Here is a 12500-nt window from a genome sequence, read left to right as displayed (position 1 = left end):
TTTGCTCTTGGTAAGGGTAGGGGAGACTCCTTAGCTATGGTAAGGAGTCCTTCTAGGAGGACACTCCAAAATCAAACCGTTTTTCTCTAGTCTTGGGTAGTTCCGTAATATCTGTTCTATGGTTTTCCACTTTGTATTGGAGTTCTCTTGCTTGAGGGTATACTCGGGCACACTATTCTATCTAATTTCTCTTCCTCTTGTTTTGTTAAAGTTTTTATAGCTTGTATATGAAATAATTATTTTAATGTTGTTACCGTTCTTAGAATATTTTATTTTTCCTTGTATACTTTCCACACTGGTCTACTTTCCCTGTTGGAACCCTTGGGCTTATAGCATCCTGCCGTTCCAACTAGGGTTGTAGTCTAGCTAGAAATAATAATAATAATAATAATAATAATAATAATAATAATAATAATAATAATAATAATAATAATAATAATAATAATAATAATGACAATATTAATACTGTAATAATAATTGTAATAATAACAATCAAAATAATGATAATAATAATAAAGATAATAATAATAATAATAATAATAATAATAATAATAATAATAATAATAATTCTATGTTTTGAACTGAATATAATTTAGAAAAGTGATTTTGCAAAAGTATGATAACATCCATAACGTGATCTGCTTGCACGAAATAGCATTTCCAAGCAGTCGATGATCGACCAGCAGTGACTTGAAAGTAGCTGCAAGCAAGGTCTATATATGTAGACCTTGGGTGCAAGGAGGAAAGAGCTGAAGCTTGAATTTAAAAATATACGGTTTTCAAAGAGATCGTTTAAACAAAAAGCTGAAAAACGCTGGTTGGAACGGCCTCATTAGAAACAATATATTTTCAGTTTAAGTTTCAGCCAACACTTATGGAATGGCAGCTTGTAAGGACGTTGTGTGAGGCTCTGAAATCAGCTTCGTTAAACTGTGGGAAGGGACAATTTTTAAATTTTCATTTCTGTCATATTGAACGCATGCCAAATTCCTTAGTTTTTTTTCATGATTACGTAAGGTCTTCCATGTTTTTTTTTTTTTTTTTTTTAATAAAACTCTCAATTACAGACAAATTTCTATACAGTCAAACATGATGCCTATGTATTGCATATTACATAAAAAACTTGAGGTGGTATATAAATTCTAAACAAACCCAGAGATAATGCTCTCTCTCTCTCTCTCTCTCTCTCTCTCTCTCTCTCTCTCTCTCTCTATAAATATATATACTATATATTCATATATGTATGTATATAAATTTATGTATAACTTAAGTAAATTACAAAACGCTACAACTAATGATTTTGCAGTAATTCACGTAAAAGGTTTCATGATCATTACAGTTTTAATCATATGTCTGTAACAGCTAAAACCTATTCATATGATGAAACAAGAGGATATAGTAAAAAGAATTGAAGACGAAAACAAACAAAACGATATTGCACGTTATCTCCCAAATGAAAACAGGTAAAAGAAGACAGACTCAGTAAGAGGAGAAGGAACTTCTGGTAATTACGAGGAAATTAGCTTTAGCAGACCAGAAAATTTCAGGACTCTTGGTCACAGAAAAACAATTCTCAGAGGACGTGAGAAGAAAGTTGTTTTAAAATGGCTAGTAAAGATAAAATAATTATGATGTCAAGGATTGCATAGAAAATGAAATAATCAAATATTTTTAAGAGTTGTAAGAATGATAGGATCTAATAAAAAAGTGGATACCGCAGGTGAAGAGTTCTTCGATCAGTAATGAACAACTTCGATTTAAAGGTTTGAACGCCGCTCATGAATGGCAGGGGCAAGAGACAATGACATGCCCTATCGAGCAGGGCAATACCCTAAAGACTGAACACATAAACATATAATCAGCACCCAAGCCCCCTTTCCACCCAAGCTAGGACCAGGGAGGGCCAGGCAATTGCTGCTGATGACTCAGCAAGTAGACCTATAGGCTCTCTCAATATCCCCATCCTTAGCTCACAACGATGGTCAAGTTGCAGCGAACAAAGAAACTAACGAGTCTGAGCGGGACTCGAGCCCCAGTCTAGCGTTCACCAGTCTGGGACGTTACCATATCGGCCACCACAAATATAGATAGTATGCTAGTAGCATAAGCCATATTAGTACAGGAGTTCCCAACCTGTTTGTTCTTCTGCCCTAAAATTGAGGATGAAAAAGAAAAAAAAAATTAAAATAATATTTTGATATAAATTCATTATGAAATCTCATTAAGCCAACTGCATAACAACATGGATGTTAATAACCTTAATATACCAAATTGGTAAATTATTAAATGAATTGAATCATCAAATACATGTATCTATTTATAATCAACTGAAAAGTCCTTAATAAACTAAGCTCAGAGCCTCAATTTAATCATAATTTTGATTATTATGATGCAACGCACCTTTTTTATCATTATGTAATATATAGTTTCAATATTTTGATGGATCATAGCCTATACATATCTTCCTTATAATCATCCACGTCATCAATAAGCTAAACTTAGGTAATTTATAAAATAGTTTAATCCATCACATAATTGAATTTTTCTAATGGATATCGATAATGTTCATTACTAAGTACAGTAGATATACATAAAACTATGAAAAATATATAACCCAAACAAATAATTACTAATGAGATGGCGGACCTGTTTTTTCGTAACAAGCTCATTAATACGAGAGAAAACTACCATAAGCTCACGCTCAAGAGTTTTGGGTTTTGATTTGCATTTTGATTTAATTGCCAGAAACACTGAAAATGCTGAATTGCAAAGCCATGTTTATGGATATAACAAAAGTACTCGAATATCAGATTCAGTAGTCTGTCTGTAGGAATTTCGCATCAAGAACCATATATCACTTGTTTTTCTCATAGTGCATATCGCGTGAAGAATCATCATGTTGGAGTTTATCATCTCCTCTTGCAGCAAATGTTTTCATGTTGAACAGGTTAAAATTACTGTTTATAATTTATATATGAAATATCTGTTTTAATGTTGTTACTGTTTTTTAAATATTTTACTTTATTTTTTCACTGTTGGGTCGAAGATCTCTCTTGTAAGCTCGATTGGTAGAGTCCTCGCAGGCATGGTTCCAGCTGAGAGGCATAGGTTCGAATCTCTACCCAGACTGAAGCATATGTCATAAATGAATTTCCAGTGGATATATATTCCCAATGTAGAATTAGGTAGTAAAATCACGAGTGTTAGTGATATATATTCATACACACATACACACACACACACACACACACACACATATATATATATATATATATATATATATGTATATATATAAATACATATACATATATATACATATATATGTATATATATGTATGTATAAATATAAATATAGATATATGCATATATGCAGTATGTATATAAATGCAAATATGTGTATATGAATGTGTGTACATAAATAGATAAATCAATATATATATATATATATATATATATATATATATATATATATATATATATATACATATATATATATATATATATATTATATATATATACTGTATATATATAAATGTATATATATATATATATATATACATATATATGCATATATATATATATATATATATATATATATATCTGTATACATATATATATATGTATACATAGACATACATATAATACGTATACGTAAATACGTAATATACCGAATGAACATATGTATGCAAACGGGATATTTTGCCCTCTTTTGGTACAGTACACTTTGCATAGTGGAAAATATTGAGGTCCCGTAATATGAGGTAATAAAACCAACCAGAGTTCACATTCGCTTCACAATTGCCATTCGACCTCAGCTGTTAGGCTGAATCCTTTGGTCATATATCAAATGCGATATTTTGTAACTGTAAACTTTTCTAATATTCCCTGATGGAAAATAATTTATCTGTTGTAACAGGAACTTGGTACTGTTGGAGAAGAGGTGATATTCATTATGAGGCAGGAGATATTAGATGAAATATTAGATAAGGGAGAAGGAGGCACTGTTGGAGATGTAAAACGAGCTACGAAGCATAAAATAATAAATAAAATATTAGATAAAGGAGCAAGAGGTAATGTTGGAGAAGAGGTAGCACCCATTATGAAGCATGAGATATTTAATGAAGTATGAGATAACGGAGTAATAATAATAATAATAATAATAATAATAATAATAATAATAGTAATAAAATTAATAATAATAATAATAATAATATGCATAAATATGTATGTATACATATGAATATATGTATATATAATAATAATAATAAGCATATATATATATATATATATATATACATATATATATATATATATATATATACATATACATATATATAATTCATATATATATATATGTATATATATTATATAGATATATGTACATATATATACATATTTGTATATACTACATATATATATATATGTATATATATATATATATATATGTATATATACACATATATGTGTATATATTATGTATATTTATATATATATATATATATATATATATATATATATATATATATATATATATATATATACAGTAATATGTAATGTATATATATGTATGTAAATATATATATATATATATATACTGTATATATAATATATATAATTTATATATATATATAAATTATATATACATTATATATATGTATATATATATATATATATATATAGATAGATAGATAGATAGATAGATAAAGCATAATGATGAGTACGAAGACTATACTTGAGAGCCGTGCTAATTATGCCTAAATGTTTTATTAAAATTCACAAATTTCAGCATTTTTATTTTCAAATTTGCAAGTGTTATTATTAGTTAATGATCTCATAATGAAGTAATATAGATATCTAATATAGAAAAAACGTTTTAATAGTGTGATAGTAGAAAGTATTAATTTATTTTATAATCACACATAATATTGAATGCTAATATCCTTCTTTTTATTCTATGTTAAAAATGGAACTTTACTTAAATAATACTAAACTCTAAAAAATTAGATAATGAATATTTTAATCAGTAAAGATAAATAATTTGAAACTATTTCGTAAATTTACCAAATGTATAACCGAGTTATAATTATCTCTCTCTCTCTCTCTCTCTCTCTCTCTCTCTCTCAATATATATATATAATATATACACACACACACACACACATATATATATATATATATGTGTGTGTGTGTGTGTATTCATTTTCCAATTCTGCAGGATATATATGGGACCTCTATGGAAATAACTTCGAATATGATTGGTGAGCCAATAAAATGCAAAATGCAAATGGTTATAAAATTTGCATTCATCTGGCATATGACGATTGTTGAACCATTCACCATGAAATTCTTGGGTGTAGGCCAAACGGTAACATTCGGTGGGGCTAGTTCAAATGATTTCGTAGGGATGGCTTGAAGAGGATTTTGAAGTTCATTTTCCTTATGTCATTTCTTTGTAATTTATTTCGTCTTTCTTCCACACGTGTATTCAAAGGTTTTTCCACTCATTTATTTAAAGTTTTTGCCACGATTTCGCCAATTTTTCTTCTTCTTCTTCTTCTTCTTCTTCTTACTATTACTATTACTATTACTATTACTATTACTATTACTATTACTATTACTATTACTATTATTATTATTATTATTATTATTATTATTATTATTATTATTATCATTATTATTATTATTATTAATGTTATTATTATTATTATTATTATTATTATTATTATCATTAGGTAATCTATAATCCTAGTTGGAAAAGCAAGATGCTATAGGCCCAAGGGTTCCAACAGGGAAAAAATATTCCAGTGACGAAAGGAAATAAGGAAATAAACAATATGAGAAGTAATAAACAATTAAAAAAAAGTATTTACAAAAAAAAAAAAACATTAACAACATTAAAACAGATATTTCATATATAACTATTAAAAGACTTATGTCAGCCTGTTCAACATATAAACAGTTGCTGCAAGTTTGAACTTTTGAAGTTCTACTGATTCAACTGCCCGATTAGGAAGATCATTTCACAAAAATACAATATAAGTTTAAAGGTCTTTTTTTCTAATTATAGATTCTGTCCATAATCTCTATTTGCCTTTTGTTCTATGTAAAGGATATTCAATAATATTTTCATTTGACGTTCCTAATTTCAATTGTTTTAATCCGGTTTTACATTTCTTCATTTTATTTACCTATTCTTTTTTTTTTTTTTTTAGATATGCAACTATAGATTATAATAAAATTTTCCTGGAATAATATGGAGCTAATGTGTACATATTCCTTTGATCTATATAATATAATGAAATAAAAACCTTTTATCAATTGACAAATTATATGCTCTGAATAGTATGTAGAAATTCTTTCTATACAGTATTTGGAGAAAAATTATTTATTTATATTTCTGTCATTTCCCAGAATAATTGTTATCTTATTTCTCTTATTTCCTTTAATATGATCATACCTTGCTTATGCACATTCAGGGTAAACGATGATACGAATTCTACTATTTTTCACGCTAGTGTTAATTAATCAAATGCATATACGTTTTTACATTTGCTCTGTCAAAGTTATTTTTTTCTTTAGTTAAATAGTTATATTCCTTTTAGTCTTTAGTAACCCCTGTTTCAGGATTAAGTTTTATTTTTATTAAATTCTTTGATTTAAACAAAAAAATATTATTCCTTACCGGTGAAAATACCAGGTAACAAAATTAGTAAAAATGTAACATTGTATTTAACACACACACACACACACACACATATATATATATATATATACAGACATACATATACAAATATATATATATATATATATACGTACATATAATACATATATTATTATAATATATGTATATACATGATAATGATATATAATGATATATATATATATATATATATGTATATATATATATTTATATATATAGTATATATATAGCATATATATACTACATATAAATATATATATATATTTATATATATATATATATATATATGTATATATATTATATATACAGTATATATATATATATATATATACAGAGAGAGAGAGAGAGAGAGAGAGAGGAGAGAGAGAGAAATCGTGGTAATTTTGCAAGTGTCCTCGTGGAAAATCAAATTCCTTTCTGTCCGTTCAACGAAATTAGAACCACTGCCACCGAGCCGAAATAAAGCTAACATTTGACCTAGAGCATCCGGCTATCAATAGAGATAAGAAAAGTAGAATCGGACTTTGATATGCATATTGAATTTGAATTTAGGTTTTGTAATTAGAATCAAAATCGAACAATATTCACCATTATAGTCGCTCAGTGTATTTGTAAACACTTTGCTGTTTTTGGTAACTCCATCACTTTCAAACATTTTTACTTGATATTTGAACGTATGAAACGATTCCCTTTTATCTGTTACTCAATTATAAAAGAAGATTTCTTCCTGAGAACGTTTCTGCAACTTCTGACTGTATATTGATGTATCAATTTCTTCCTTAACTTTTAACAACGGGATTTGAAAAACTTCGTCCACCATTAAGAAGTCTTTCTTCGATTATCTTTTTCATTTCACTTTGCAGAAAGCTCTGAACTTTTCCAATAAGCATTTTTTTGGTGGCACGATTCGAAAAGATGATGAAAAATAACGCTCAAAAGTGTAATTCCTCTGAGATAAATAATTTTATTTTATATTGTCAGTAGTTTGACCCATGAAACAAGACGTTTTTCGATAAGAAATCTCTAAACGGATACAGTCAGTAAGTAGACTTTAAAATGTATACAGTATGTGAATGAATATATGTATTTCATAATGCACGATATTAGAGTTTGATATACAGTAATAAACCTTTTTCTGTTCGAGTCTTATTTGTTATTATTATTATTATTATTATTATTATTATTATTATTATTATTATTATTATTATTATTATTATTATTATCATTATTATTATACAATAATAAACCCTTTTCTGTTCGAATCTAATTATTATTATTATTATTATCATTATTATTATTATTATTATTATTATTATTATATTATTATTATAAGAAGCTAAGCTACAACCCTAAAGGCTGCAACAGGGAAAAATAACCCAGTGCCTATCTCTTCCCCTGAAGGTAATTCCTTTCCTTTTCAATCCTTTCCAGCATCTTACTCTTGCAGCCAATCTTTTATCTTGAAGCCACAAGTTCCAGAACCCTTTCCGTCCACCAAAAATCCTCATGCTTTTCCAGTGCCTTAAACTCACTGGATCCTCCGACTATAAAAAATCACTTCCTCCTCCTCCTAACATGTCCAGTTTGGGCACATGATTTCTTGGCATTTCTCTCTCCGAAGAGGTGTACCCTGTCATACCTTACTTTACGGCGAGTAACAAAACACACACTGTAGGGAGACATGGCAATAGTGGTTGGTGGGGCTAAACACAGGAACGCGCTGCGCAGTAAGGGTGTGGCTGGGAGTATTTTATTAGAGAGAGAGAGAGAGAGAGAGAGAGAGAGAGAGATGTGCCACGAATTCATGCGTCCAACTGTACATCATGGGGTTTACTGGCTTATCCTCAGACATATTTTGGTTTAATGGCTTATCCTCAGACATATCTTGGTTTAATGGCTCATCCTCAGACATATTTTGGTTTAATGGCTTATCCTCAGACATGTTTTGGTTTAATGACTTATCCTCAGACAAATTTTGGTTTAATGACTTATCCTCAGATATATTTTGGTTTAATGACTCATCCTCAGACATATTTTGGTTTAATGGCTTATCCTCAGACACATTTTGGTTTAATGACTTATCCTCAGACATATTTTGGTTTAATGGCTTATCCTCAGACATATTTTGGTTTAATGGCTTATCCTCAGACATATTTTGGTTTAATGGCTTATCCTCAGACATATTTTAGTTTAATGCCTTATCCTCAGACAAATTTTGGTTTAATGGCTTAACCTCAGACATATTTTGGTTTAATGACTTATCCTCAGACATATTTTGGTTTAATGGCTTAGCCTCAGATATTTTTTGGGTTTGACATATCCTTAGACAAATTTGGGTTTAATGGCTTATCCTCAGACATATTTTGGTTAATGGCTTATCCTCAGACATATTTTGATTTAATGACTTATCCTCAGACATATTTTGGTTTAATAGCTTATCCTCAGACATATTTTGGTTTAAAGCCTTATCCTCAGACCTATTTTGGTTTAATGGCTTATCCTCAGATATTTTTTGGTTTAATGACATATCCTTAGACAAATTTTGGTTTAATGGCTTATCCTCAGACATATTTTGGTTTAATGGCTTATTCTCAGACATATTTTGGTTTAATGGCTGATCCTCAAACATATTTTATTCCATCTGGTTGCAAAGTGGAACTTGTTTTAGTAGATCAGAAAAAATATAACTTTCTTCACAGTCTAAAATTAAAAGAACATATGACTTGCAAAATGTTACCTCCGCCAAATAAGTGCCAAACTATCTAAACTCAACCACCCAATGTCTATCTTTTTTAGTCTGCCTTCGCCAGTCAGAAGAATAGTTGTGCTTTGCTTGATAGAGTTAAACATAATTTTTACCTCAGCGGCATTTAATCATAGGAAACATTTCTGATTATCTTTATTATTATTTTTATTATAATTATTATCATCATTATTATTATTATTATTATTATTATTATTATTATTATTATTAAAAGAGTTGGAAACATTTCTGAATATTTTTTATAATCATTATTATTATTATTATTATTATTATTATTATTATTATTATTATTATTATTATTATTATTATTATCAAAAGAGTTGGAAGACCTAGGCTGACATGGCTGAGAAGTATGAAGCGCGAAATAGATGATGAATGGAGGAGTATTGAATTAAAACCCGAAGATAGAGACGTCTAGCAAAATCTAACCGAGGTCCTTTGTGTCCATGAGCGTGGGAGTATATGATGATGATGATTATTATTATTATTATTATTATTATTATTATTATTATTATTATTATTATTATTATTATTAGCTAAGCTACAACGCACATTGTAAAAGCTGGATGCTATAAGCCAAGTGAGGAAAGGAAATAAGGAAGCAGATAGAAAGGTGTGCCTGAGTGTACCTTCAAGCAAGAGAACTCTAACCCAAGAGAGTGGAAGACCATTGTACAAAGGCTATGAAGACTAGAGAACATTGATTTGATATTGAAATGTCCTTCTCCTAGAAGAGGTCATCTGATAATTTTTTTAAGTATACAGTGTTACAAAATTCATTATAAGTACATTATTATTTAAAAGAGGAGATAATTATTCATTCATTTATTCTTTTGCACTATGCTACACTGTTAGGATAAAACCTTATTTTACTAGGAAATTTCCGTAAAAATCTACTGTCCTCAGCCGTATTTCAGTAAAATATAGGCAACCGTAATTTTACTATACTTTGTTACTATCTCCTATGGGTTGGTGACCGTTACATCATTCCATTACGTGAATATATCCATTTTTTGAAACGGTTTAAGACCTTGAATGATTGTTGCCAGGCATTTGGCAATTTTTAAAACAAATTTTCAATTGTGTGAAAAATAAAATAGAAAATTAAAGTTGAGAAGTATTCATGGGAATTTCTAGCAAAACATTAATTTCTAATTCACAACTTAGCTATATGATGAAGGACTGAGTCGTTTGGCTTCTGTTTTTTTTTTTCCATGAGAAATCAAACTCATCCTCTCGAACTAGTGGAGTTTCATTATTTCCCAGACCTGCGTTGGCGGAGCTCATTCCTGCAACCAGAGGGCTAATTGGTTAAGCAGTTCTTTTCATGTGTGTGTGTGTGTTTTTTTTATTAACAGGATTAACTTCATTCAGTTCCTTTTGCGTGTATGTGTATTTATATATATTTTCCAACCTAATAACTTTCAAGGTCTTTCATCGTATAAGGATAGTTTTGCAGTATTTTTCCACCATTTTGATTATGAATAAGACGATATATAGAAACAAGTAAAAATGGATAACAGTGAGAGAGAGAGAGAGAGAGAGAGAAGATGTTGGATAACAGTAGGGATATCTAAGAGAGAGAGAGAGAGAGAGAGAGAGAGAGGGAGAGAGATCCTTGTTGGATAAAAAATAAGGATATATATATATATATATAAGAGAGAGAGAGAGAGAGAGAGAGAGAGAGATGTTGGATAACAGTAGGGATATCTAAGAGAGAGAGAGAGAGAGAGAGAGAGAGAGAGCCTTGTTGGAAACAATAGGGATATCCAAGAGAGAGAGAGAGAGAGAGAGAGAGAGATCCTTGTTGGATAAAAATAGGGTTATCTAAGAGAGAGAGAGAGAGAGAGAGAGAGAGAGAGCCTTGTTGGAAACAATAGGGATATCTAAGAGAGAGAGAGAGAGAGAGAGAGAGAGAGATCCTTGTTGGATAAAAAAAAAAAAGAGAGAGAGAGAGAGAGAGAGAGAGAGAGAGAGAGATTCTTGTTGGATAACGATAGGGATATCTAAGAGAGAGAGAGAGAGAGAGAGAGAGAGAGCCTTACCTTATTGCCTTATCTATGTTTGGGTTCCCCCAGGTCCCTCAGTGTGAGGCATCTCGTATATCCACCAAAGAGTTGGTAATGCATCTTCCGGTGTATTTTGCATCTTCCAGTCTTGGATGGTATGGGATGCATCTTAGGTATTTATCGAGCTTATTCTTAAACACATCTACTCTCACTCCTGATATGTTTCTTAGATGACCTGGCAGTGCATTAAATAGTCGCTGCATTATCGATGCTGGTGCGTAGTGGATTAATGTCCTGTGTGCCTTCCTTAGTTTTCCTGGTATAGTTTTGGGCACTATCATTCTACCCCGGATTGCATTTTCTGATAATTTTAGCTCCATGATGTTTTCAGTAATTGCTTCGATTTGCTTCCATACTTGTATTATCATGTAGCGTTCTCTTCTCCTTTCTAGACTGTACAGTTTTAAAAATTGCAGTCTTTTCCAGTAGTCAAGGTCCTTATTTTTTCTATTCTAGCAGTATAGGACCTTTGGACACTCTCTATTTGTGCAATATCCTTTTGGTAGTGTAGGTACCATATTACATGGCAGTACTCGAGTGTACTACGTACATAAGTTTTGTGAAGCATAGTAATGTGTTCAGCTTTTCTTGTTTTAAAGTGTCTAAATATCATTCCCATTTTTGCTTTACATTTAGCCAACAGTGTTGCTAATTGGTCGTTGCATAACATATTCCTGTTTAACATTGCACCAAGGTCTTTAATTGCTTCCTTGTTTGTGATTATCTCGTTATTAGGTCCCTTGTATGCATAACCATTCCTTCACTGTTTCCATAATTTATTGATTCGAATTTACCGGAGTTAAATACCATCCTATTTATCTCCGCCCATTCATGTCTTGTTTAGATCTCTTTGTAGTTAGTTCCTAATTTCATCACAAGTAATTTCTCTACTTATTCTTGTGTCATCGGCGAAACTTCTCACTACAGAGCCTTTAACATTACAGTTTATGTCTGAGATCATAATAAC

General features: G+C 29.9%; 1 protein-coding gene across 1 annotated transcript in view; it reads right to left on the bottom strand.

Annotated features, from left to right (window-relative positions):
- LOC137655487 (uncharacterized) overlaps positions 1-8882 on the bottom strand; it is a 44881-nt gene extending 35999 nt beyond the window's left edge. The window contains exon 1 of the mRNA XM_068389386.1: positions 8521-8882. Coding sequence (XP_068245487.1) covers positions 8521-8882 — 362 coding nt within the window. The remainder of the gene's footprint in view (positions 1-8520) is intronic.
- Positions 8883-12500: the final 3618 nt, after the last annotated feature.

This window comes from Palaemon carinicauda, chromosome 16 (genome assembly GCF_036898095.1).
Source record: "Palaemon carinicauda isolate YSFRI2023 chromosome 16, ASM3689809v2, whole genome shotgun sequence".
Lineage (NCBI taxonomy): Eukaryota > Metazoa > Arthropoda > Malacostraca > Decapoda > Palaemonidae > Palaemon > Palaemon carinicauda.
This window is presented reverse-complemented; position numbering and strand designations above follow the sequence as displayed.